This window comes from Diabrotica undecimpunctata, chromosome 8, assembly GCF_040954645.1.
Source record: "Diabrotica undecimpunctata isolate CICGRU chromosome 8, icDiaUnde3, whole genome shotgun sequence".
In the NCBI taxonomy this organism is placed as follows: Eukaryota; Metazoa; Arthropoda; class Insecta; order Coleoptera; family Chrysomelidae; genus Diabrotica; species Diabrotica undecimpunctata.
The window spans coordinates 143,714,027-143,741,790 of record NC_092810.1 but is presented as its reverse complement, the minus strand read 5'-3'; the positions used below and the strand labels follow the sequence as shown (position 1 = coordinate 143,741,790).

Genomic DNA, 27,764 nt, shown 5'->3' with positions numbered 1-27,764 from the left:
ATTATTTAAAAAGATTGTTTCTCGAGATGGCTTTCATTTTTCAAGAAAAAGAAACTATTAACAAAAAGACAGATACCAATAATTTAAGCAACCTATATTCATTATTGTTAACTTTGGATAAACACGAATCTACTAATACAGACAATTCATCATCAACAATATAAGTTTCATTATATATGAGATATACAGTACCTCTCCTACTTCTTCTAATATAAGTCTTTTTACCTTTTCTGTTTCAAGAAGTTCAGCGTCTATCAGGTATACTATTACCTTTACATTGTTATCATTAAGATCTAACGTTCTATCGTTTTAAGTTGGCAGTAACGAATTCACAACCAATTCTTTTGTTTCTGATAAGAATGTTTATAACCTAAATTTTATATTATGACATGTTCTGTAATTATTTAACATAATTTTATTTGAGTGTTCTTGTATATGTGTTTTAAAGTGTTTTAAATATGTATTTGTTAAAGAACGTTTTTTTAAAAACAATTTTTGGATAGTTTTCGCCATCATTTGTAGGGTTCAAATGAGTTGCTCATTTCATTTAATAAACATCACGACAACTAACCTCAATTAGTGTAAGATGCAAAATAATTCTTTTCTGTATTTTGTACTAATTTTGTTTATTGTAGCACCCTGATGATGCAAATAAAGATTTGCGAAAGCTTGGTTAACTAAAAAGAGTACTTCTTTGTCCTATCTTCCGCTGCACACCCAAATATTTGAGTTTTGTATATATATATATATATATAGAGAGAGGTTTCATAATGTGTTAAAAATGAAGAGTTTGTCAAAAGAAGTATGAGAGAAAGGCCAAATAATATGCTATTGCTACTGTTTTTACATGTTAGTTTAAACATATAATCTCCAGCGTCATTTTTATTTTCAAAACCTAGCATTTCATGTAACTCTTCGTATTTTTTTTTTGGTAGTGGTAGGCATGCGGTATACCTACATTTATTTTCAGCTTTAAAAACTTCCAAAGATGTAACACTAGTTCCACTGATAAAAATAGGAGGATTAAAATAAAACAAGTCGAAATATTTATTAAAAGCTCTTTTAAAACTAGATACTTGATGAGTACTGGGTATTTTTATGCTTAATATGTAAGTTCTTCTTCTTCTGCTTGTTAATTGGCTGATTAATACCTCTATGGAAGGTTGTTACTCGATACGATGTTAACTTTTACGCGATACTTCTTTTGCCGATTGGTGACTTATCTCTTGAAATTTTGATGACACGGGTCTCCCCCATTCTGCTTATGTGGTTATTCCATTCTTTTTTGCTATTTTTTGCGTCCATTCATTTATACACTCTATGTTACAATTTCTTCTAATGTATTCACTTCTCTTTTGATCTCTCAGCGTATTTCCTGTAATTCTTCTTAGTACTATCATCTCTGCCGTTTTCAGTAGCCTTTATATTGTGACTTGTGTCGGGTAATATTTCTGAGGCATATGTCATTCTTGGTCTTACACTGGCATTATAAATCCTTGATTTCATCTCAGTGTTAATGTGTCTGTTTCGCCATATAGTGGTGTTAAGGCATCCTACCAGTCTCTTTTTTTTTGTACTTGATCTTACACTTCTTTGTCCAGGTCTCCGTAGCTGGACAGTGTAATTCCCAGGTATTTTATTTCCATTTTTTGTTCAATACTGATGCCATCAATTTCTATTTAACATCTGGTTGGTTCTTTGCTGACTACTATTGTTTTAGTTTTTGTGATGAGATTGTCATATTTAATTCTTTTGCTCTTATGTTAAATCTGTGGACCTGTCTTTATAGTTCTCCGCCTGCAGTTGTATTGGGTGGATCAAGTGGCTCGACAGAATTATTGCCGGTCCCAGGTCCCGATAAAGGAGGAGGGGTCTACAGCCAGGCTAGCACCCTACTGATAGACTTTAAGACCATATAGCTGATAGAAACAGGGTTATACTTCGGAACAGGAATAATATATAAGTTAACTATAAAAATTATCAGTCATCTTCAAAAGTTTAAAAATACTTTTAAATTTCATATACCCCGAAAATTTTTAAGAAAATAAAATGCTATCATTTTATTAATATTTATTATTTTATTAATATATCGCATCCATAATATAATTAAAATAAAACAGGATAAACAATTTTCGACATAGTCTTATCTAGAAAATTGTGTGAACTACATGTATCACAATGTATAAAGAACAAAAGAAAATAATACTGCAATTATTTAATCTGAATATACATTTTGTGCAATTTTAAATTGTTAAAAACAATAGCAAAGAATTAAACAAAATCTGTATAAATCTGTTTTCACACGGTCGATTGACAATGGTTTCTTTTTAAGCAATCAACTGATTTAAGTCGCTCATAAGAACCTTCTAAAAAGAATTTATGGTTTTTAAGTATATTTGTGTAACTTATTGTTATTGAAAATCGGAAAATTATTGTTAAATACAATAGTAACAGGTTTGCTAATTTTTAAATCGTTTACTTTTACCCTCATGTGATAGGATAGAGAATTTTACGTCGATTCGCGATCGTAGAAAGATACCACAATTCAAATAAAATTAAATTTCTCCTCCTTTTTTATTCTTCTTAAAAAGTAAAGTACCTGTTTAATCTTCAATGTCGGCTAAACAATCACACTAGCGTTTATTAAATCGCCCAATGCTTTTTACCCTATGGGAGACTTGTCTAGAAATATTCTTAATTTTGTTTTTTACGTGATTCTATCAGTATGTTTATTACTTTCTATTTTTTGTACCCATGTAAAAACCGGATCTATCTAGACGGCCCAAAAAGTACTTAGCCCGATGGCGCTATTATATCAAGAGAAATATATTATCATATTTATAACACATTCTCGTAGAAGGCTAATGTCAAAATTTCAGTCGAATCGGACTGGTAGTTTTGTTTCGACCGCGTGTGAAAGCGGGCGTGTTCGCGGATTTTAGAAAAATTGAAAAAGAGCAATATCGGTTGGAGATTCGATTCTTGTTTTTACACCGGAAATCGCGCAGCGAAATCAAACAGCGCTTGGATGCTGTGTACGGTGACTCTTATTCTTCGATGACAATCCACAAAAATTGGTTTAAGTTTCAACGTAGTCGCACGTCGGTTTTTGATGAGCCACGCCCAGGTGCCCTGAAATTGGCTACCATGGGGGATAACGTAATAAAAATTCACGATCTCATATTGGCAGACCGGCGATTGAAGGTACGCGAGATGGCTGAGATAGAAGCAATCTCAAAAGATCGATTAGGTTCTATCCTGCATAAAATTTTGGGCATAAGAAAGCTGTCGGCTCGATGATTGCTGCGTTGGATCACTCCAGACAACAAGCTTAACCGTGAGACCACTTCAAAGCAGTGTTTGACGCTCTTTAAGGATAATCCAATATAGTTGCTACGTTATTTTGTAATTATTGACGAAACATGAATCCACTGGTACGCACTAGTGACTAAGAAACAGTCAAAACAGTAGCGGCACTCGGCGAACGTGCTCCGAAGGAGCCGAAGACTTTTATCGGCCGGAAAGATGATGGCAATTATTTTCTGGGATTCACAAGGCTTAAAAAGGACCCCACTTAGCGAAGAAAAAAGTGCTCTTACACCATGAGAACGAATCCGATCATACCTCTGCCTTCGGCATGGCAAATTTGGTAGATATGGTCTACGAACTGTTGCCTTATACACCATATTCTCTACATTTGGTCCCGTGCGACTTCTTTTTGTTGTCACTCTTAAAAAAGACACCCACCGGGCAGAAATTTAAATCGAAATAAGAGGTCTTCGCCGTCATGGAAGTCTACTTTACAGATCTCCAGAAAACGTATTTTTGAGTCATGTTAAAGAAGTTGGAGCATCGCTGGGTCAGATGTATAGAGCTAAAAGTATACTATGTTGAGAAATAAATTGCCACTTCTCTATAGCTTTTTAGCGATCGCGTCCCTTCCATCTAAGTTGCTCCATTTAAATAAACTTTACGCTATCTGGTTCATTAAAGAGTTGGTACAATTCGAAGTTATATTTATTGCGCCACTGTCCTTGACCGTTTTTAGATCCAAATATTTTGCGGAATATTTCACGCTCGAATATTCCCAAAATTCTTTCATCCGTCTGAGTTATGTTTCTGCTTCTTATGGTCCATAATATGTTCTATTTGTAACATTTATTCATCTTTTAATTTCTTCGCTTGCTTGTTTTGTTAGTATAGTCCAGGATATGACGGTTTTCTGCTCAGAATGCTTTTTATATGCATGGATTTGGTTGAAATTTTGACAGTATGTAGAAAATAGCTCAAAGATCAATATCTATTGTATGCCGATATGTGCTTTTCCTATGGGGGTGGTTATCACCCCAGCTCGTGGGGGGAAGTTTATCAAAAAAACCATGGTAGAATTTAGAATAGAAAATTTTAAGACAAAAATGTTCGTTTTTTGAAAAATCGAAAAAAAGAGTTTTTTCGAAAAATCAGAATTTTTTGAGTTCTTCGTGACTGAGTACTATATAGTTGAACGATTACTATATAGTTTACCTGTGTAAAAGGTGAATGTTAAGGGTTACCGAGATGATCTGACAAGTTCATGTTTAGTGGTTACTGCACAGCTAACGCCAGTGCTAGTTTTAAAAGCATCTGTAGAGAGAATTAAATCATGTGAGTTTTTTTTTGTATAATTTCAAAAAATGATTTCTTTATAAGAATGTTAGAAGATTCATTTTTGTTAAAGATGATGAGTGAGGTGTTTATTGAAGGAAGATTTTTGATCCAAGGGAGAAGTCAAGGTAGAGGAAATGAACTAGTCAGAAGGAGGTCAATATTTTTAAGTAGTGTAGAAATGATTTGAGGTATAGGTTTTATGATATATGAGGTATAGGTGTTGGATATTGGAAGAAGATGGCAATGGAAGATTGTTGTAATTAGGGAATGAACGGGATTAAAGAGATTTGCCGATGTTGATGCAGCATACGAAAGTAGAAGAGACCGTCGTCTTAGGGTGAAAAAAGGTTCATTGGACTCACAATAAATGCTCTCGATAGGACTAGAGGGAAATTACCTAGACATAGACGGAGCGCGCTATTGTAAATAGAGTTTAATGAATCTATGTCAGATCGAGAGGCAGAGGAATAGACAAAGCTACCGTAGTCGAGCTTAGATTAGATGAGGGCTCTGTAGACTCTTAATAAAATAGTTTCATTGGTACCCCATTGAAGATGGCTGGGGGTTTTAAGAACGTTCAGCCTTTTAAAACAATTGGTATTAAGTTCAAAGATTTGATTCTTTCAGTTTAATCTGGAGTCAAATATCAAATCGAGAATTTTACATTGATTAACAACAGAAAATGGAAAATTGTTGGATACAATTTGGAGTAAGGGAGTGAAGGTGCTTTTGGAAAATTTTATTAATTTGATTTTAACTAATTTAATGATTAGGTCATCAGCGTATTGAACATATTTGATTGGAGCAGAAAAAAACCTGCAAATTTCGTAGATTGCAAGAATAAATATAGTTGAACTTAATACAGATCCTTGAGGGACACCTTGGTTTTGAGGAAGAGATTGAGAAAGTTTACCATTGGTAAGGACTTTAAAAAAGGTTCTTCCTGTTAGAAAGTTTTTTTTACAAATGAGAGAATATTACCATCTAAATTGTAGTAGGAGAGTTGGTCAATTATTGCTTTTCTGAAGATTGAATAAAATGTCCCTATAATGTAACATATACTTGCTACAATATCTTATTGATTGTTGATTGCTTGAGAAATGGGTGTTTCTCAAGCAATCATTTTTGTGATTGTTGATTGCTTGAGAAATGGGTGTTTGAAGAAGAACAAGGTTATCAAGAGTAGACCGATTACGTCGGAAACCGGATTGAGCGTCGGGAATAATATTATGCTTTTCAAGGAACCAAGTGAGTCTTGGTCCTTATCATTTTTTCAAGATATCATTCAAGTTTGCAGGTGGTACAAGTGAGAGCAATCGAAAAAAAAGATTTAGGAGTTATAGAGGGTTGGTCAGGTTTTTTAATTGGAATGATTATAGAATTGTGTCAAATACCTGGGAATTGCATTGTGCGTTCCAGATAAGGTTATAAATTTCGAGAAGTTTGGAGAGAGATGTATTGGGGAAATTTCTTAAAAATATATAAGGGATAACAACGAGATTTTTTTTTTAATTGAAACGTCAATAAACTTATTCTAAACTTCAATAATTGAGGCTTATTCCCATTAAAATAGTAATTGTTTTAAGATTCCACAAGAAAATAGCTTCAGAACATTATGTCATTATGTAAAAAACAAATCTATTATCATTTATAAATTAGTTCAAAATTTCGGTCAATTGTCAAATCGCAAACATAAAACTATTTTAAAGATCTACAACTTTTATTTAAACTTTTTTCTCTAAAATGTATAAGAAACATTTTATTAGCAAAAAAATTTTTTTTCACTTTTTATGATTGTTTAAAATAACAAAGGAAAATCAGCTGTACGCCTTCAAGGATTTGTCATCTTTTAGAACCTTCAAAAATCTGTATAAGATTTTGTTAGCTGTTACTGGCCTACTCTAACATTAATATAAAGCTTTTCAAAAACAACACTTTGGCGTTTTTCTATTAATTTTCTTTAGTATCGATTGACACCATCAATAATTTATATTCTTACTTACCAAATATCTTTTCTTGTTTGGTGCTGTTGAATAAACATTGTTTCGTTTATTTATTAGACTATTACAAACCACACCATTGCCACACAATTTAATATATATTTAGAGATTGCAGAAATGTTTAAAGTATGTATTGTAATATTAAATTATATACTGATATTAGTCTAAAAATAAACTGTGTCAAGTATCATAGTCACCTTGCAAAAAAATTAAAGCTACATATTTAGACTAAATAGATTTAAATGAAAGCTTTATATTTGATTTTAGAAATCTTTTTATTTTTGTACTTATTAAAAAGCGGTCATCGTCATCTAATGATTTAAATCTGTTAAAAATATTAACCAATATTGCTCTGATGTAGTTTTGTCTTAATTAGTTAGTAGTATGGAAGCAATTGGGAGAGACCTACATTCAGGAGTGGATGGAAAATGGTTGACAAAGAGTAGAGAGTTAGTAGTATAAAAACGTGGTTAAAAAAGTATCATACCACATTGCACCAGTTTTAATAAATAATTTCAAATAATTACCTTTAATTATGATCGTCTTTTTTTTCTTCTTCTTCTTTTTCCTGTATATAAGCAATTCTGCTTGTTTATTGGTGGATTAATACCTCTATGGAAGGTTGCCAGTCCATCTTTTGCGCGGTCGTCCGATACTTCTGTGCCGATTGGTGACTTCTCTTGCTATTTTGACGACACGGGTCTCCTCCATTCTACTTATGTTGCTATTCCATCCTTTTTTTTTATTTTGTGTCCATTCATTAATACACTGTACGTTATATTTTCTTCTAATGTCGTCACTTCTCTTTCGATCTCTCAGCGTATTTCCAGTAATTCTTCTCAATACTCTCATCTCTGCCGTTTCCAGTAGCCTTTGCGTTGTGGCTATGTTGGGTCTTGTTTCTGAGACGTATGTCATTATGGATCTTATACTGGCTTTATAAAGCCAGTATAAGATCCATTACTTCATCTCAGTGTTAATGTGTCTTTTTCTCCGTATAGTGTTATTAAGGCATCCTGCTAGTATATTTGCTTTTTCTATGTGTAATTCCCAGGTATTTTATTTCCATTACTTGTTCAATATTGATGCCATCAATTTCTATTTGACATCTGATTGGTTCTTTACTATTGTTTTAATTTTTTGAGAAGAGATTGTCATATTAAATTCTGTTGCTCTTAAAAAGTTTTTTTTTCTTTGTTTTCCATTCTGTTTCCTCTTCCTTTGTTAACGCTTTTGATCATTTCATTCATGATTAAATTAAAGAGGGTGTGGCTCAATGAATCCACTTGTCTTATTCCGCTGCCTATTTCTTTAGGTTCTGTAAGTTGTCTTTTCTGTATGTCACAAATTGTGATCATTAAATAAACATTTTACATTTTGAACACATTTTAGGGGAACGATACGATTTCGTCATAAATGCTGACCAAGCACCAGGAGCCTACTGGATTCAATTGAGAGGTTTGGGAGAGTGTGGTATTAGACGAGTTCAACAGCTTGCTATCCTGAGATACGCTAGAGGTCCTTACCAGCCATCATCAGCACCTCCAACCTACGACTTTGGTATAAGACAAGGAGTGGTAAGTTTAGACTTGGTGCTTGTATATACATTAGTAACTATTAGAACTATATATTAGAATTAGCATTTTGGAAGCTTAAATATTGGAAGCAAGAAAATTTACCTGGGAAATGTGTTTATAAACATTTTGTACATGTTACATAAATAAATTATGAGGGAAATACAATTATGTAAATATTAAATTCAGTCTTAACTGAATAAAAACATAAAAATAATTGAAAATCAGTAAATTCAAAAGTTTGATTATAAAAATAACAGCCACAATATGACAGCATGGATAAAAGTGGTTAAGGTATGCAATAACAAGTATTATTGATTATAAAAATCCTAGAAACTTCACAATAATAAGCCTATAGGGCGAGTTACATCTGCATCGTTTCTTAAATTTTGCTATGCGAATCAAAACTACAGATCCGGAGAATATTTAATGACATTTTCGTTTCTTAGAACAATAATTCTTTCTGTAAAAAAAGTTGTTGAAAAAACTTCAGTGTTTAAAAAAACAGGGGGCTAAAAAATGTGAAGAATATCGAACAATCAGCCTAATGAGCTACATGTTGAAATTGTTTCTTAGACTCATCCATGGAAGAATTTATAAGAAGTGCGAAGAACAAATATCAGACAGACAGTTCGGCTTCATTAACGCAGTGGATACCAGAGAGGCACTTTTCGGAGTACAGGTACTGATTCAAAGATGCAGGGACGTTAACTGCGACGTATACGCGTGCTTGATCTGATCGATGAAAAGAAGCAGACCTGGATGACAAAGACCTCAGAATAATTTCAGAACTATACTGGAATCAGACTGCATACATGAAAATTAACGGAGAAGAAACAGATCACATAAAAATACTACGTGGAGTTAGACAGGGATGTATCCTATCGCCGTTGATATTTAATATGTACTCAGAGAAAATTTTTAACGAGGCTCTTTACGGAATAGACGAAGGCATCCTTCTAAATGGTGAAAGAGTAAACAATGTTAGATATGCCGACGACACCATGGGGGTAGCAGATAGTTTAGAGGGACTTTAGAGGCTAATGGACAGAATAAACGAGTACAGTCAACAGTACGGACTAAACATTAATACCCACAAAACGAAACAAATGATTATCAGCAAGGAGAATATAAATGGGGCTCATCTATATATTAATGGGACGCAGATAGATCGAGTAAAACAGTATTGCTACCTGGGAACTATTATAAACGAACAGTGGAGCAATGTACAGGAAATAAAGTGCCGCATAGGAAAGGCAAGAACGGTCTTTAACAAAATGAGCGCCATCTTCAAAAGTCACAACATATCCCTAGATACAAAAATGAGACATTTGAGATGCTATGTTTTCTCTGTGTTGTTGTACGGGGCGGAGGCATGGACGCTTACAGACACCACTATTAAAAAACTTGAAGCATTTGAGATGTGGCTTTATAGAAGAATGCTGAGAATATCATGGACAGCAAGGATCACGAACAAGGAAGTTCTAGAAAATATGAAGAAGGAACCAGAGATTGTGTTTACGATCAAACGCATAAAATTGCAATATCTGGGACACGTTATGAGAAATCAGCACCGTTACTCCCTGCTGCAGTCTATATTGCAAGGTAAAGTCAAAGGTAAGCGGGGACCCGGTAGAAGGAGAATATCATGGCTGCGGAATTTAAGAACATGGTTTAAGAAAACCTCAAGGAAGCTGTTTCGAGCCGCAGCGAGCAAGGTCATGATTGCCAATATGATTTCCAACATCCGAAACGGATAGGAACCAGAAGAAGAAGAAGTATTTCAAGTAACGATAATTTTATGTGGCTTAAATGTAGCTCAACATGAAGTGACGGATTTGTTTAAACTTACCTTTTTATAATATAAATTTCCACATTGGGCATATATATTATAATAAAATTTTGATTGTGTAAATAGGTCACTGTAGATAAATACCAAACATACTATGGAGAAAATACATTAGAATTATTGTAAAATAAATAAAATATATAAAATCAGATTATGCTTTATCCATCCCATAATGTATAATTTTAGTACTGGTATACCTATAGGCTTTTAGTTTTAGTAAAAGAACTTTATTATTTTAAATAAATATAAATTTTTATATAAATAAATTTTCAAAAAATTTCGCCAGATGTAAATTACAAACTTCTCCCAGAAATGCACATAGACTAAGCAGTAGCTACAATTCGCTTCCAATGATACATAAACTTGTAAATAATTTTATATTTAGTTTTATATATTATTTAGTAGTAGCTTTGATGTATGTATATATGTTTTTTACAGTTTAAGAATTACTTTTAGATACCTATAGAATATTGTATATATGCTAAGAGTGAGCTGTACAAATCTTTAACCAAGATATTCAACACTAGCCCTTGTATATTTGTAAAAAGTTGAAATACATTTTTTGTAATAAATCGACGAAACCTAAGTTTATGATTTAATCAGATTCTTGATCTAATTATTTTGTAATATTTTTATGTTAAAATGCTTTTTATTGTTTATCGCTTTTTGTATACATTTTTAGCTTAAACAATACCCAACTAGTATATATATATATATATATATATATATATATATATATATATATATATAATGAACCAGAAGTATTTGCTGACAACGTAAGGAAGTAAACGTTAAATAGTGGATTTGCATATATATATATATACATAAAATATATATATATACATATACATATACAGATAAGGAAAAAGTTTATCATTAGTATTATAAAATTAGAGACAGATACTAACAACGATACGAACATTCGGTTTATTTTTAACCCTAAAACGGGCAGAGAAAGGAATAGAACTCGCATAGAACTACATATACGCAAAAGAAAATTTACAAGTTGTATCTCACAAGATACATTGCCCATTAAATTATTTCTTATAATAGAGTATGAAACAATTTCTAGACTGTTTTTCTGACTCCAGACATAAACGAGTTTTACATTTTGCACAATAAACTGTAGTTTTCCATCAGTACGCAATTTGTATCTACTTTATCTAAAAAACTTGGAAAGTGACCTGTATTTTCAACTCGAGCGTCATCTATTGAGCGAGGAGCTACCAGATAATTAATTTTTTTCTGCTGTTGATCTGCACTTGAACACCGAGATTTTCTGATATTTTTTGAAAGAACGAGGTATCTTCCAATATTGAAGCGAAAATTTTAGTTTTTCATGCCTTTTTTTTTATATGTCAAGCATTGTTTACTACCAGATCTATGAGCTGGCTGAATATATAAAGATAAGACCTTGCTGATTTGAATGGTGTTTTATATAGTAATATCAGCATATTAGACAGATCAACACCACCCATATGTTTATTATATTTTGCCTCACTACTTGAGGACACAGCACGTCAACATTTTTTTATGTTCCTTTCTATATGGTTTCACTTAAAGTACGGAGCTATGGGAAATGTATGAGCTAGCCAAAGTGACACATTTAGTGTCAGTCCACTTGACTACTGCTATACAGTTTGTACTGTCAACGTTGTATTCATAACTTCCTTTGTCAGTTTCCAGCGTGCGTAATATCGTTTCTCGTCTCTTCGTTTTGTACCAAGACTCGCCAACTGTTTCTCTTTCTTTAGGTATTCTATTTACTCCAAAAAACAAAAAAGATTTCAAAATAAACTACAGGTTTGTTCAGTTTTTTGAGTCTTGAGAACCAACGATTTTCCATAACTTGAAAATGGAATATTCTTGAAAGTGCTCGAAACTTTGTACACTAAAAAGTCATAAATCATAAACAATACCTGACACTCCTGTGCGAACAAACATTTTGAGTCCCCATTTTAAGGCTTCTTGGGCATATATTGACGTAAGATTGCCTTAGTTCCCTTATATGCTATCATCATTTTATCAATAGAAAATAGTGCCTCTTGTTTCAAAGAAACTTTCTAGTTTTAACGTACTTTTTCTAGTATAGGCCGTATTTTGAACAATATGTTACCATTTGCACCGATGTTGTTATCTTGAAAGTGTATACATCGTCTAAGGTTATTGAATCTCTTCACTGTCCTTACTTCAGCGATTGTTTCATGTCCAGTTTCAAGATTCCATTAATCTTCAGAAGCCGGCATTTTTACCACACCCATTATCATATCCGTGCCCACAAAAGCTTTTCGTTTCAATGGGTCCGTGTTGATATATGGAGTATTGATAGTATGGAGTATAAATTAGTTTAATTAGATATATAGACAAACAAACCGTCATCAAAAAATTGCTGAAAATATCTTAGAGGTGTATTTTATAGTCATTATCGGGTGCATAGAAACCCAAATGAAAATTTAATGTGCTGAAAGTAATTTTGTTCTCATATTTTTTCGCAGTTTTACATCGTGAAGGCAGCGGCTGGTCATTTTCTGATTCTTTCTCACGGAACGAAGCAGTTGAAAGCGTATTTAATGTAGAGGAAAAATATTTATAGTCTGGATCACAATCGTTAGCATCATCACCATAAACCTCCACTAAATTCTGCATTTTATCTCAATTCCTAGTCAGATTTCTCAGCCGAATGCTTCGTGCTTTAACCAAGGCTATCCAATGCTCCGTGCTTCTTTGTCAATGGTCCTCCTTCTCTTCTACCTTGGAATCTATTTCGCCTTCTCGCTCCTTAAGGATTCTAGCTCAAAGCTGCGTTTTTGATAGCGGCACCTGGTTTCCTAAGAGTTTGACTTAGCTACGTGTTTTGTCACATCTTGCTTAACAATTTTTCGTTTGAAAGGGTCTTAATAAATTTTCATGAATTACCGAAGATTACAATTTATAAACACCTGACACTTTGATATTAGTTTTTATTACATTACAACAGCACATATTTAACGTTGGTGTTAAAGCTTGGAAAGTTGGCATTGGAAATTTCCCAACTTGGAGCTGGGAAACTTTGGAAATTGTACTTTAAAATTAACAATTTATTCATGTTACTAAATGAATATGGGAGTAAGATAGGCGCAATAATAAACAAGAACGACTAGCTACATAGATTAAAAAACTTCCAACATCACCTGACAGTTTTTGGTTTATTTGATAGATATTTAAAAAAATATATTAAAGCATTAAAAGGACTAATAGATATATGGCATCGTACAACGTCTTTTGGCGTTGTCGGATATCTAATTTCCATTCTCGTCGGTTGTTCTTTTTTTTGAGTTCTTTGGAGCTCATTGACTTTCTTACCCCTTCCATCAATGTTTTCTTCGGTCTCGCTCTATTCTGCATATGACCGTACCATATGATCTGCTTTCGTTTATCTAAATCTTCGTAAATCTTTAGCGTTCGTCTTATTACTTCCATTTCCATGGCTTATATCTTTTTCTGTTAATCGCCATGTTTCACATCTCTATAATAGCATACTTTTTATCACAATTTATCTCTTTTGTTATATTCTTGTTCCAGAAAATTCCGTTAAAGCATCATATAGCTTTTCTGGCTTGTATTATTCTGGTATTAATTTCTTGGTTATCTATTCTCCATTGAATATTGTTTTTAGATATTTGTATTCATTAACAGTCCCTATGTATTTGTTATAATCTAGTACAAGATTTGCTGTGTATGTTCCAATTCTGAGAAATTTGGTTTTTTTGGTATTAAGTACTAATCCACATTTCTGATATTCTTCAGCTAACTTTCATATTATGTGTTCCATATCGTTATTATCAATTGCTATAATAGCCTAATCATCTGCAAATTGTAGTGTATATAGACAAGTATTATTCAATTCTACTTCCATGCACTTTCGTTTCCAAGTATATAATGGTTTTGCTATATATTTTTTAAATAGTGTTGAAGAAATGCAGCAAACTTGATATAGCCTTTTCTTCACAGTAAATTTAGGTGATAGAGTGTTGCCTATTTAAATTCGAGATAACAACTCATTATATAATTACAGAACGAGTGAAATAATTCTACTATTAAAAAAAAAGAGATAAAAAACAGCCAGAAAACTACAGAGGTATATACTTGTTAAATACTACGCTAAAACTTGCAACTAAAATTTTACAAGTGCTAATAAATCAGAGAATAAGTTTAGCAGATGAACAACAAGGTTTTCGTAGTAAAACATCGTGTACAAATGCAATATTCGTTATAAAGCAAGTTACTGAGAAATTACTATAGTATAATAGACCAGCATTTCTATGTCTGACTGACCTAAAGAAAGCGTTTAACAGAGTAAGACTCAAAGATGTAATCCATCTTCTGTATAATAGAAAAGTTCCCTTAAATATTATAAAAACGATCGAAAACATCTACCAAAACAAAAAAATGGACAACGAAGTAAGAATATATGGACAGTTTACAGTACCTATTGAAATAGGTAGCGGAATAAGACAAAAGGATTCATTGAGCCCCATACTCTATAATTTGATCTTGGATGAAATCATCAAAAGCGTTAACAAAGAAAGAGGATGCAGAATGGAAAACAAAGAAATAAAAATACTCTGTTATGCAGACGACGTAATATTGATAGCCCAAGATGAAGATAGTCTGCAAAGACTGGTCCACAGATTTAACATAAGAGCAAGAGAAGTTAATATGACAATCTCATCTCAGAAGACTAAAACAAGAGTAGTCAGCAAAGAACCAAGCAGATGTAAAATAGAAATTGATGGCATCAGTATTGAACAAGTAATGGATATAAACTACCTGGGAATTACACTTTCTAGCTATGGAGACCTGGACAAAGAAGTGGAAGATCAAGTACAAAAAGCAAATAGACTGGCAGGATGCCTTAATAACACTATATGGCGAAACAGACACATTAACACTGAGATGATGTCAAAAATTTATAAAGACAGTGTAAGACCAATAATGGCATATGTCTCAGAAACAAGATCCAACACAGCCACAACGCAAAGGCTACTAGAAACGGCAGAAATGGGAGTACTGAGAAGAATTACTCTAAATACGCTAAGAGATCGAAAGAGAAGTGAAGACATTAGAAGAAAATGTAACGTATAAATGAATGGACACAAAATAGAAAATAAGAACGGAATAACCACATAAGCAGAATGGAGGAGACCCGAGTCGTCAAAATAGCAAGAGATAAGTTACCAATCGGCAAACGAAGTATCCATAGAGGTATTAATCCGCCAATAAAAAAGCAGAATTGCTCATAAAGAAAAAGAAGAAGAAAAAGAACTCATTATATAAGTTTTCCTTTATGAGTGTGTGAGTCATATTGGTGTCTTAAAGTACTTCGCAAAGGTTTGTTATGGGCACTGTATCGTACGTCTTTTGCAGATCAATAAAAGTTATGTTTACTACTTGATTTGTCGCTGTGTTCTTTTCTGTGATCTACTCTAAGTAAAACTCATTATCCGTACAAGATCTAACAGCCCTAAATCCACTTTCTCCTCCTCCTGATAAAACAGTATTCTTTCAGGACTAATAGATTGTTGTTTAAGCACTTCTAACAATATTATTTGTCATGTTAAAATTGAAAATTCATATTTGTATCGAAAATGTGTAAGTATAATCAGTTATAAAATCGGTAGTAAAGTTTAGCTGCTTCGAAAATCATTTTTCTCCAAAAAAGATATGTACAGTATTTTTGCGATTAATGATTACACATTAAGCTTTTCAATCAATGCTGTAAAAATCATATATCTGCCTATATATACATTGCGTGTACAGTGTAAATAGATGTTTATAAATTCCACAACTAGGTTCTTAATCCTTTGGATGCAAGATGTAACGAAGTCAGAGCAGACGCCATTTGTGTCAGTCAACTTAAAAATGCTAGAAAGATTGACGCCGGACTCTTGCAAGAAAGACCAGACGTTAAAATTTTCTTACCATTCAGGTTCTTCGTCTACAGTCCTCAAGATTTGTATGCTCCTAATACGTACCAGAGACATTTAGGTAAGTAAATAAACCATTTTTAATTCAATTAATTTAATAATTTAATTAAACCTTAAATGTAAAACAATTTAATTAAAATTTAAAACCGTTTTTAAATGTATGGCTTAATATTTTGCTTCTTCTTCTTCTTTAGATGCAAATCCACTAATGGATGTTAGCGATCACATTTTCCATTAATTCTCTATTTCTTGCAATATGTATCAGAGATTGTATGTCGTTAATCCCTGTCCATTGCCTTATGTTTCGGAGCCAGGACATTTTCTTGCGTCCCATTCCTCTCTTGCCTTCAATTTTACCCTCGATTATAAGTTGGAGGAACTGGTATTTTTCATTTCGCATGATGTGACCTAGATACGCCGTTTTCCTTTTCTTGATGGTTTCGAAAAGTTGGCGTTCTTGGTTTATTCTTTTAAGGACATCTATATTTGTGATTTTCGCTGTCCATGATATTTTTAGGATACGGCGATAGAGCCACATTTCGAAAGCTTCTAATCTGTTTATATCCCTCGTTTTGAGTGTCCAGCCCTCTACGCCATATAGCAGCACTGACCACATGTAGCACTTAGTAAACCTTAGTCTCAGTTGAAGATCGAACTCTGAACAAGTCAGTACCTTCTTGAATTTTACGAAAGCTTGTCGAGCTTGCTCAATGCGACATTTTACTTCCCTGTCCGATGCCCAGTCTTCAAAAAGCCACGATCCCAGGTATTTAAATTTACTCACTCTTTCAATGGACTTAGTATTCAGTGTTATGGTGGAGTTTTCAAGTACATCCAAGTTTCTGGAGATGATCATAAATTTGGTTTTTTTGGTATTAATCTCTAATCCCATTCGCTTACTGTATTCTCCGATTATAGTGACAAGTTGTTGAAGATCGACTATGTTGTCACAAATTAAGACACCATCATCAGCATATCGTATGTTGTTGATCAGTACTCCATTCACTTTGATTCCCATCTTTGCATCCTCCAGAGACTCTTGAAATATGGCTTCCGAATAAATGTTAAATAAAAGAGGGGAAAGCACACATCCCTGTCGAACGCCCCTTCTTATATGTATGGGTTTGGATATAGAATTGTCTATTTTTAACTGTGCCGTTTGATGCCAGTACAAGTTTTCAATGCATCTTATGTCTTTTTGGTCTATATCAACTTTCTTGAGGATCTGCATTAACTTGTGGTGTTGGACACGATCAAACGCTTTTTGGTAATCTAAAAAGCATAGGAACACATCCTTCTTCTGATCGTAACAATTTTGGACCAGCACCTGTGTTGCTACTATTGCTTCTCGTGTTCCTAAACCTTGTCTAAACCCGAACTGGGAGTCACTGATGTCCCATTCACATTTTTTGTATACTCTTTGATGTAGTATTTTTAAGAATATCTTTAAAGTGTGACTCATCAGGCTAATGAGTCTGTGATCCTCACATCTTTTTGCATTGACTTTCTTGGGCAGGGGAATAAAGGTAGAGCGTAACTATTTTGCTTAAATCGCTTTTAATATTTCATCTTAAGGTTCCTTTTGCATAAGTAAATGTTGGTTAAAATACATATAGTCATATAGTTGCTACGTAACTATATGACCTAGTGTGATTGTTAGTGTTCTGAATTTTTAATGACTTTCTGTTGCTATTCTCATAGTATATCCCGAGGTCTCATTTTACTATCTTTCAATACATCTGACCTAGCTATTGATATTCCCTCGAGGTCTCTTTACACGCTCCGATTTTACCAATTCCGCTGCTTTGGTTTTCTGCAATTATTCTTTGGCAGCTTTTTCTTTCTTCAAATCCCCGCAGCAGTGTTTGCTTCTTTCTTTATCATCTTCTTCTTAGCTCCAGTTCCTCTTGGAACATATTCTGGCTCAATATTTTATTATTATTTATTATTATTAATAAAGCTCACTAGTTTCTGAGCCATTGAGACTTATATATGTTTCAAATGTATCTAAGCTACAGAAAGCTTTCTGGAAGATATATTTTGCACATTTTGTTTAGCATAAAGGACAGAAGACGATAATTAATGTCTTTGTGTATGGTCATCAGACTAGATGGCACCTTTGGACAATTTCACTTGGGTGGGAAAATATGTAGAGACGTCTTGTTGGTCTTTGGATTTGAGTTTGTATAATCTATACATGTCTGATGATAGGAAACAACTGTGAAATCGCGATAGTATGCTGGTGTTTGCGAATTTAAATACAAAGACTGACAAATCGTGTTTCTATGTTAATATTTATGTAATAAATTGTTGCGTTTTAAAAATAGTAGTTTAAACCAGTACGAGGTTTTATTTACTTTAGTAGAGGGTTGTTTTCGAAGAGGAGAACTATTTACTCTCTCTTCTTATAATATTTGTGTAGCATGTATTGATCTATCACATCAGCACATATGTTTCTACTATTCTTGCAGTGGATAGGTCTTTTTCTAATTATTTTATGGTCACTACTTAAGCTTTATAATCAACATAGTCAACTTCGATATTTTGGTATCTTCTTGCTTTTTAGTTCGATTTCCAGCTCAAGAAACTTATATTTTTGCCTCACTGTCTTACTAACTATTACCTTGCAGTACAGAAATGGAGACAAATTTCTAAACAAATTCTAACATTTAACTTTTTTAAAACTTCCTTTAATGCTGTCAGTTATTGTCGTCTGGGTCTTTTTCTTCTCCTTCCTGATGTTCCCGTTTTGTTAGTTTTTTGTTGGCTTGTTGCCCCTTTTTGTTAGTAGTTTTTTTTGTTATTTTTTGTAAATTTTTTTGAAGGTTTGTCGTCAAATAAAATCTTATAAGTCATATTATAATTCACATACAAATCATATTAATAGACTTTACACATTGTTTTTAATTGTTGTCGTATTTAGAGCTACGAACTTATCTTCTGAGTTACATATTAGACAGTGTCTATTGTTTTGGACGTTTGTGCTTCCATCGATAAAACGCGACTTATCTACAATAATAATCCGTCTCAATATTGGGCTTGGATGGTTTTCCAGTTCTGCAAACTTTACTCTAGCTTTTTCGACAATCGTGTCTATCATTATTATTTGTTTAAGTTCTCTGTATAGAAAACGGTTTGTGACGTATCTTGGTACGTTTACTTCTTCACGTAGGCAGTTATTGTGGGCCACTTGTATCTTTCTATATGTCTCGCTGAAGACATAGAGATGCATATGTTAATGTGGCTAGTATGATGCTGTTTATCAATCTTAGTTTTGTTTTTGTGCATAGTTTACTTTTCTACCTGAAAGTCCTCTTGCAGCTCTGGCTACTGCTGCTTTTTTATTTTTACGTCTACATGATTTTTAAATGTTAATCCTTAGTCCATCGTAACTACCAGGTATTTAACATCTCTTTTCCATTCGATGAGATTCTTTTGCACCATCAGTTGTTCCTCTGGGTTCTCTCTCTCTCTCTCTCTCTCTCTCTCTCTGTGTTTTTTGAAGAGAACAGCTTGTGTTTTTTCAGAGTTAATGGCAATTTTTCATTGCATGCTCAATTTTTCTATGTTATCTAGTGCTTTTTTTCGATTGTTTATCGCTAGTCGATGTTTCGATGTTTCGCCGAAATCGCTGTGTCGTCAGCATAAAGGCTTAGATGCTCCTGGTGTTCTTGGAACGTAGGCAGTAAACCAAGTAAGGGTGACGGGACTGCCCCCTGTGACACTCCAGCCTCTGGAGTTCCGAGTTCGGACAGAACTTCTGAACGTCCTATTAGAATTCTGAAGCTCCGGTTGGTCAACAACGACATGAGATTAGACGGTAGATTTAAAAATAAACTCTCAATATATAGTAAATATAAAAGGTCATAAAATGAATTTCTGTCTCATGTGACCAGAAATATTAGTATTTTGATAGATAATAGTATCTTCCGACATTACTTGTGATTTATTTTCACAGTATATATTTGTATAATTAATGAAGTATAATTCGTATACTTTACAGATAAGAGTAAATGGAATAAAAACATAGTAATAAGTTAATCTTTTTTATTATAAATAATATGAATATTAATAATGTTCTGTTATTACAGTCGCACCGAGCGGAGACCCCGTATTGAGTTTAATTGATGAAATCTCCTATATGGCTGCTCCAGCTCCACTAATTTCACAGTACGATGATATTGATCCAGAGCAATTCTGTAACGGAGATAACAGACCTGCAAATTGTGGTGCCAATTGCATGTGCACACACAAAGTGGATATTCCTTTAAATGCCGTCGTGGAAGTAGTATTAGTAGATGAAGGTAAGATGTTTTTTTTATATTACTTGTATTTTAAATAGTCTGTACTTTTCTATATTTATATATTACATAACTAGTCTACGATGACTATATGATAATCAAGTGTAAAATTGATGTTTTGAGATATCGGCAAGTAAAGAATTGAGTTAAAAAATAAATCATTTCCTATCCAATATCATTGCTCCACGTTTGTCTTCAGGTTTGTGTAGAATTCATGATAGACCGGCGGATGTAAGGAAGAAGTTGTAGAAACTTTAGAAAATTTTTTTTCTTTTTTTAAGAGATAACAATAAATGACACTTTCGTGGACAGCTACAAACTCCATGAAAAAATTGTTTTTCGGACACAAAATTCTACACGAGAATTAAAATATGATTTTCCTGAATGTGTTTCCAACTTGGACTTAGATATTTTCCAAACTGACTGACTACAAATCTTTTTTTTACGTTTTTTACCAATATTTGATCCAGCTTCCACAAGTGTATCTTCTTTTCCTAGTTGTAGAAGACTCATCATTAGATGGTGGATGTAAGTCAGAGCCAAAATCTGTTTCAAATTCGCTGGGTTCACGAGTACTGCATGTAACCGACAACAGCATTTCCAAACTATAACAAAAATATTCTATTTAACTAGTACTTTCTTCATTTTAAGGTTATAATTTTAAAGTTACAATCCTAAAACATTTAGAATCTTCATTTAAATTTTGAAGCTAGATATTTACAATCACTATTAATATAAAATATAATAATTGTGATATAAATACAAATACAGAAGACAAGAGTGAGAATGTCTAAAATATCATACTGTACAATGGCCAACTGTCACTTGGGCCAAATTTCCATAACTAAATCATATGAACTGTTTACGTAGTCTAACTTTACAACTCGCGCCATCTCTTGGTATACAGTAAAATGTTAGTAGAGCCACTTTGAAATGAAAGATATTATAAAATGCTACCTATTGTACTACCTATCTGAATTATACAAAAAAATCAGTTGCGCCACTCTGCTTACAAATATTCTGCAGCTTACACATTAATGAGTACACATAGAAAGAGTTACTATAATTATATACAAAGCACTTATTGAAATTTGAAATTACGTTGTGGTATTTTATTCGAGCTTCTTCTTCAAAACATCATTTAAATTGCATCTATTCTGTTTTCCATTCGTTTTTGTCACTCACGTCTCTGATCATACGCTCCATATGATCGAGTGTAATAGTCATCTTTCTTTTTTTTTATTTTATTTGTTATATCTGTTTTATCTGATCCTGTATTTGTTAAAGTTACCCCAAAGTATTTATATTCATCTGATTGTTGTATTGAATTGTTATTTAGCTCCAAGTCTTCTGCAGTCTTTCCAATGACCATATATAGCGTTTTATCATAAATAATTTCTAAACTCCAGCTTCCAAATTCTTCTTCCAGCTTTTTTTCATGTAGACGATCTCGTCTTTTTCTAAAATAATTTGATTATCCGCAAACAAAGGCTATAGATATATAGTTGTCGTAAATTTTTACTTTCATCTGTACACATTTCTTGTTCCAGTTGTCTAGTGTTTCAAATATATGAAGTTTAAATAAGGTTGGTGACAGGTCCTTGTCCTTTTATTCTACGAAGAGAATCTCTTAGTAGTTTTAACTCTAGAGAACTTACGTATTAATATAATTTACTGCTTATGTTAAACTAGTGAATCATATGTGTTTTCTTTTTCAGTACAACAACCCAATCTAAGTCATCCGTTCCATTTACACGGTTACTCCTTCAATATCATCGGTATTGGCAGATCTCCTGACCAAAATGTAAAGAAAATCAACTTAAAACACGCTTTGGATCTCGACAGACAAGGTCTCTTACACAGGCAGTTCAATTTACCTCCTGGCAAAGATACCATAGCTGTACCTAACAACGGTTACGTAGTGTTAAGATTCAGAGCAGACAATCCAGGATTCTGGCTATTCCACTGTCACTTCTTATTCCACATCGTTATTGGAATGAACTTGGTATTCCAAGTTGGTTCCCACAGAGATCTTCCTCCAGTTCCGCCAAATTTCCCTACCTGCGGTGACCACCTACCACCAATTAACTTTGATTCTAACTATGTTAAGTAATGATTAGACTATCTTGTTAACCATTTTGTTTTTCCTTTCCTATAGTTAAAGTGAATTAATCAAAAACATATCAAATAGATAATAAATTGTAATTAAAGAGTGCAAATGATAATACTAGAATTATAGAACAATTATTCCCAGCGACGTTAGGCTTAACTTTTTACCTCCTTAGCCTTCAGAGCACAAGAAGTACCTACTACAGAGATTGACAGTATTAATTTTTTAATTAAATTTTATGTATATTACTTTTATTATTTATTTTAAGGACACTGTAGCCTCGATTGTTCACAATTAAAAATACACGATGGTAAGTAAATTCTCGTTCTGAATGATTTCAGATTTCATCATTTGAGGATACCTTCAAATGTCAGTTGTTTCAAGATTTCTCTGTTAACGAGATTTCCACAGAAACTTCTTTTGAAGTAGTTGGTCTAATGACTAAATCCTTCAGCTTATTCCAGTCTTTAGTTTCCTCTTTATCATTGTCCTGGAAAGTCATTTGTACGTGTTCTGCAAATCAATTTGCTTTTTATACATCTCGTGCTCAACTCTCATACTCCTTTCTAATGCATAGGTTATATATGTAGTAGGTCATGTTAATCGTTTCGTTGTTTTCTTTAGTGGCTTTTGTACTTGCTTCATTTTCATAGCCATGTAGTTTAAAATCATGTCAACTTATCTACTTATTTATTATTTACATCGCATACCTTGCTATGATTATAATACCCAGTGTAAATTGAACCTTAGAAGTAAAATATTGAATATGGATTGTAGACAGATTTTTTCGTAGTTTAAAATCTTTATTTTGATTTTGATTAATTCACTAGACTTATTTTAAACACTTATATAAAAAGTTACCTTTATTAAATTTGTTGGTATTTTATTTATTGATTAAAAATTAAAATTTTTGATCTTGCCATCACAAAAAAACTGTTATATTAATTCTTCGTTATTGTATCTATGTTAAATATAATTTATGTATTTATAAAGTGGCGCCATAATATATAAGAATAATGTATAGTATTATAGTATATTTAAATGTTATACTAGCTTTCCATAATCAAAATTTCCGAAATATAAATACTAGAAGGTTGGTGCTATAATCTGTAGATATTAGCAAATCTTATAAGCAGTATTTAAATAGCACGCAATACTGATTTCTTATTTGGATACGGTGTGTACTTTTACAACATTTTTATAGCTACTCAAGGAAGACTATCCACAACTATCAGCCTTAAACTTTAATCAAGTATTTGTTTTTGTTCCAATGTTATCATATATTTCCTTCTATATTTCTGTTAAACTGCATTAATTTCTTAAATTGGTCTGAAACTCTTTTTTAAAGACATCTGGTATTTTGTATTAACCAATAACTCCAATTTTTAAATCTTCCACTTTTCTACTGACTTAAATCTCATCATCTCCTTCAGTACTTAAGCATATTTCACCATCAGCAAGTTTATCATCATGGGTGTTCACGAATTCACGAATGAAATCTCTGTTCCTCCCAGCACCGCTGGTTTTAGACCTTGTAGTACTGTTTTTTTTTTTTTGTAAAGTTGAGGATTTGTATTTTCTGAACATTCACTATCAGTCTCTCTTGTTTACACCAGTCGTCAACTATATTTAGGGCTGCTTGCATTCTCTCAGACACCACCTGAGCAAACCTGCCCCTGACAACGATTGCTATATCGTCAGCATATCCTAGACAATAAAAGCCTTCTGTGGACAGATTTCTGAGGAGATCATTTACTAAGGTAGAGCGGACAGCCTCCACCTACTTTTTCTTTGATGGTTGCTTTACCCAGAGTGGACATTACTGTCCTATTCTCCAGCTATGCTCTTCTCCATCTGCATATTCCCGCATATTAGAACTTCATCATACTCTACAATATGATCTCTGTTTTTTTCTGCTCACCTTTCAGTTTTTCTTTTTCTTTGAACGCTTTCTCAACCATTTATCTTCGCTAGTTTAAAATATTTCTCAGTATGGAGCATTAATTCGTCAGGGATCTCCAGGGGTTTACCATTGATAAAATTCTCTTGAATTGGTCTTATTTTCTTTTTGTAAAGCATGTATTTATCTTTAAGAGACTGGCTTTATAAACTGGCTTTAATACTTAAAAATTGTTCTAATTATAAAGTTTTTATTTAGACTATATTTTCATCTAAGTACTCTTTTTCATCCGCATCCTCTTTTTAGCCTATCGATTTACGAAAATGAACGTATTTTCGGCATTTACTTGTTTGGATTTTTTAATTTTGTTTCTCTGTGTTATACCTTTGCCTGAGATCTGTATTATGTTGTTTGTCCCATACTGATTTTCGTACGATATCTTTGACTATCTTCATTTCACAAGTTTCCAATAATATCCTTATATTCTCATTATATTCATGGTATCGAGTATTTTGTTTGCAATGTAGGCCAAAATATAACTCGCTCTTGCCTGAGAAATCTCAGCCATTGTATCTTGTGGATTTTCTTCTTAATTATAAGTTTAATTAAAAATATTTAACTGCAAATGTTGCGTCTAACAGAAATCAAGTTGAGTGGTGTGTAAAAATGTAGATAATTCGTTGATTTTCGGTTTAAGTACACGCAATATCAAATAATAAGCCCAGTTAGAATTTTTGATGGTTAGATTCATGTGCGACACCTAATAAAACAGTATTACCTAATTTTGCTCAATGTTAATAAAAATTATTATAAATTTATAACCAAAACAAAACTTTATTGGTATACAATTTGTTTTATGCTATCTATTCTGCAGTTTCTAGCGATTTCGTAGATAACTGTAGACTGGAAATTAAGAAACGTTTTATACAATCACGTAATTGTCATGTATAAATAAAGATAGAAGATATTTCAGCTAGTGAAAAGTAGGTAGCTGTGTATCTTACCATTTATGTAACTACGGTATCTTTATATTTGTATTATACTTATATCTTAATAATGATTATAGAATATATCTACCGCTTTGCTCTTTTTTCTTAAATATAAACAATATTAGTCGTGTCACCTTAGATAGAGGATAAAATATTAAAATTTCAGTTACTAAGGTGTTAGATTGTCATATTTGTTTACTGTTTAATTCTTCAGGCATTTTCTAAACTACTATTCCTTGGAATGATTTATTATTATTCTCACATTACTACAACTTTATTTATTAAGGAATTTATGAATGATTATCAATGAATATTTTTTTATTCATTATATTTACGAATTTTTAAATACCACCATGTAGCATGTTTCTTATGTCTTAGACAGAGTAGGTAGTAGACTAGTTTTTAAAGTCATATATTTTTCTTGTTTTACTTTATGTCTTCTTTTGAATTGCAATCTTTTTTATTATTTTAGTTTATGATGTTTTTCATAATACATATATTTATACCGTTTATTCCGACTTCTTTATCTAGTCTTTTTCTTTTCTTATTTCTTCTCTAACCTTGTTTCTCTAGTAATTAATGTTTTAACGCTTTTTACGTCATTTGAGAAACGGATTCTCGTATTAAATACGTTTTTTATAAAATTTAATCAGGTAGTTACATAAACGGTCAATTTATCTTTGAATATTATAACTCTTGTCTGTTTTATGGAAGACAATTATATGAAATAAAGCGCATACTAATGAAAACGCGCCCAAGAATAGCTACAGTATTGTTATATTTTGTTAATTAGTTCATTTTTTGTTATGTTTTTAGATTGTAATGTTTATTTCCTAAAATTTTCCATATCTCCTTCAACTTCCACAATGCCGTCCTCTAGTCTTTGCCGTCTCAGTAACAATAGATACTTTGTAATGTTTTGTATGGTTTTAAAATATTTGTATAAAGTTATTAATAAAAATATGCATAATGTATATACATCTTTGGTGTTGGTTTTTGATTTACACTTTGTACATTTCAATATAGGGTAGAAGAGCTTTATATAAACTAAGCTACAAAGAAAAATCAGTAGATATAAACGCTTTACAATCTTTTGGCTTTTGCAAAGCTGCAAAAATGCTTCAGCAGGTAAGTAAAAAGTAGATTTTTAGTAAGTATCTTAGATATAGAAATATTCAAAAAATAAGCGATATATGTATGGGATTTTGGGTATGAATTTGTGTACATATAAGTCTGTATAGAAAGTATATATTTCTGTATATAATAAATTTATACTCTATGAAACAACATCTTTCATAGACGTTGCCACAGTGGGTTCCGCGGGGGCTGTAAAACCCACACTAACTTTCGAGGAGCGCAAAAATTGGGATCGTTGACTTCTAGAAACAACTATATTCCCTCTAAAACTTCCCTCGTATGGGAGCAAAAATGCAAAACAATCGATTTACTAAGAATCTGTATGCCGTAGAAAAAAATATTTTAAATAAAAAAGTAGCTGAAATAATTTTGAATAAAAATGTTTATTAGCACTTTTTGCGTAGAATGAACTGTTCTCTCAGAAACAACGCTTGAAGCGACCGGATATTTTGAATGTGTTCCTCGAGCGAAATCAACATTAAATAAAATTTGTATCAACTCGAAGGTAAAAATTCAATATCTTTTGATCAAAGTGTCCTATCGACAAAAATCAAAATGCGTTTGAAAGGTAAAAAGTGCAGTTTTTGTATGTAATTTTTGTATTATACCGTAAGTTATGAAGTTAGTTTCTCTAAAGCTGTTCAATAAATGAACTTTGTGCAATTTTTGCCACTTTTTATGATTTTCGTGAGATCAATATAATTTAATATTTTCATTGATCGGTTGTAGTAAAATTTCCATTGTTGGAGACCAGCCTTCAAAACTTATAACATGAAAATTCGATTATTATTTTTGGCAACCAATATGAGGCATTTGAAATATCACTAAAAAACGCAGAATTTTAACTTTTACATTACAAATGATAGCACAGCACGGAAATGCCTCCAAAAATACGGTTTTGGATGTAATTTATAGCAGACGGTTTTTTTTTTCAAAAGTACTTCAAGACGAAGTACTTTTGAAAAACGTACTAGTGTAATTATAAAAGAGCAGCTTTAAACATTTTAAATCGATTGTAATGTTTTTTTTATTCTTGTATAACACCTGTGCGGTGTTTGTATACTGCTATCTGGTCACAAATGACCAATTATCAGTTATTTTCTAACCTAACTTAATAAACAGCAGATACTAAAATCTAAGGGCTTACCCCATGGCTTACTCTTATTTTATCTATCAATTAATGCACTACAACTAACATGCAATAACCTCACAGCACTATACTCTGCCTTTTACACAAAACTGTTACACTATGCAGCCTCTGCTCGTGACTTGCTGCTGTCCTCTTGATTAT

The 27,764-nt window shown here is 32.5% G+C and overlaps 1 protein-coding gene across 2 annotated transcripts in view; it reads left to right on the top strand.

Moving 5' to 3' along the window:
* The window catches only part of LOC140448165 (uncharacterized), a 260,626-nt gene that overhangs the window by 211,261 nt on the left and 21,601 nt on the right, over positions 1 to 27,764 (top strand). The window contains exons 6-9 of one of the 2 annotated variants that reach the window (XM_072541274.1): positions 8,040 to 8,224; positions 15,902 to 16,097; positions 20,128 to 20,340; positions 22,056 to 26,314. In XM_072541274.1, coding sequence (XP_072397375.1) covers positions 8,040 to 8,224; positions 15,902 to 16,097; positions 20,128 to 20,340; positions 22,056 to 22,450 — 989 coding nt within the window. In that variant the 3' untranslated portion in view covers positions 22,451 to 26,314. Of the gene's footprint in view, positions 1 to 8,039; positions 8,225 to 15,901; positions 16,098 to 20,127; positions 20,341 to 22,055; positions 26,315 to 27,764 lie in introns of those variants that run through there. The other variant, XM_072541273.1, reaches the window with a different exon arrangement.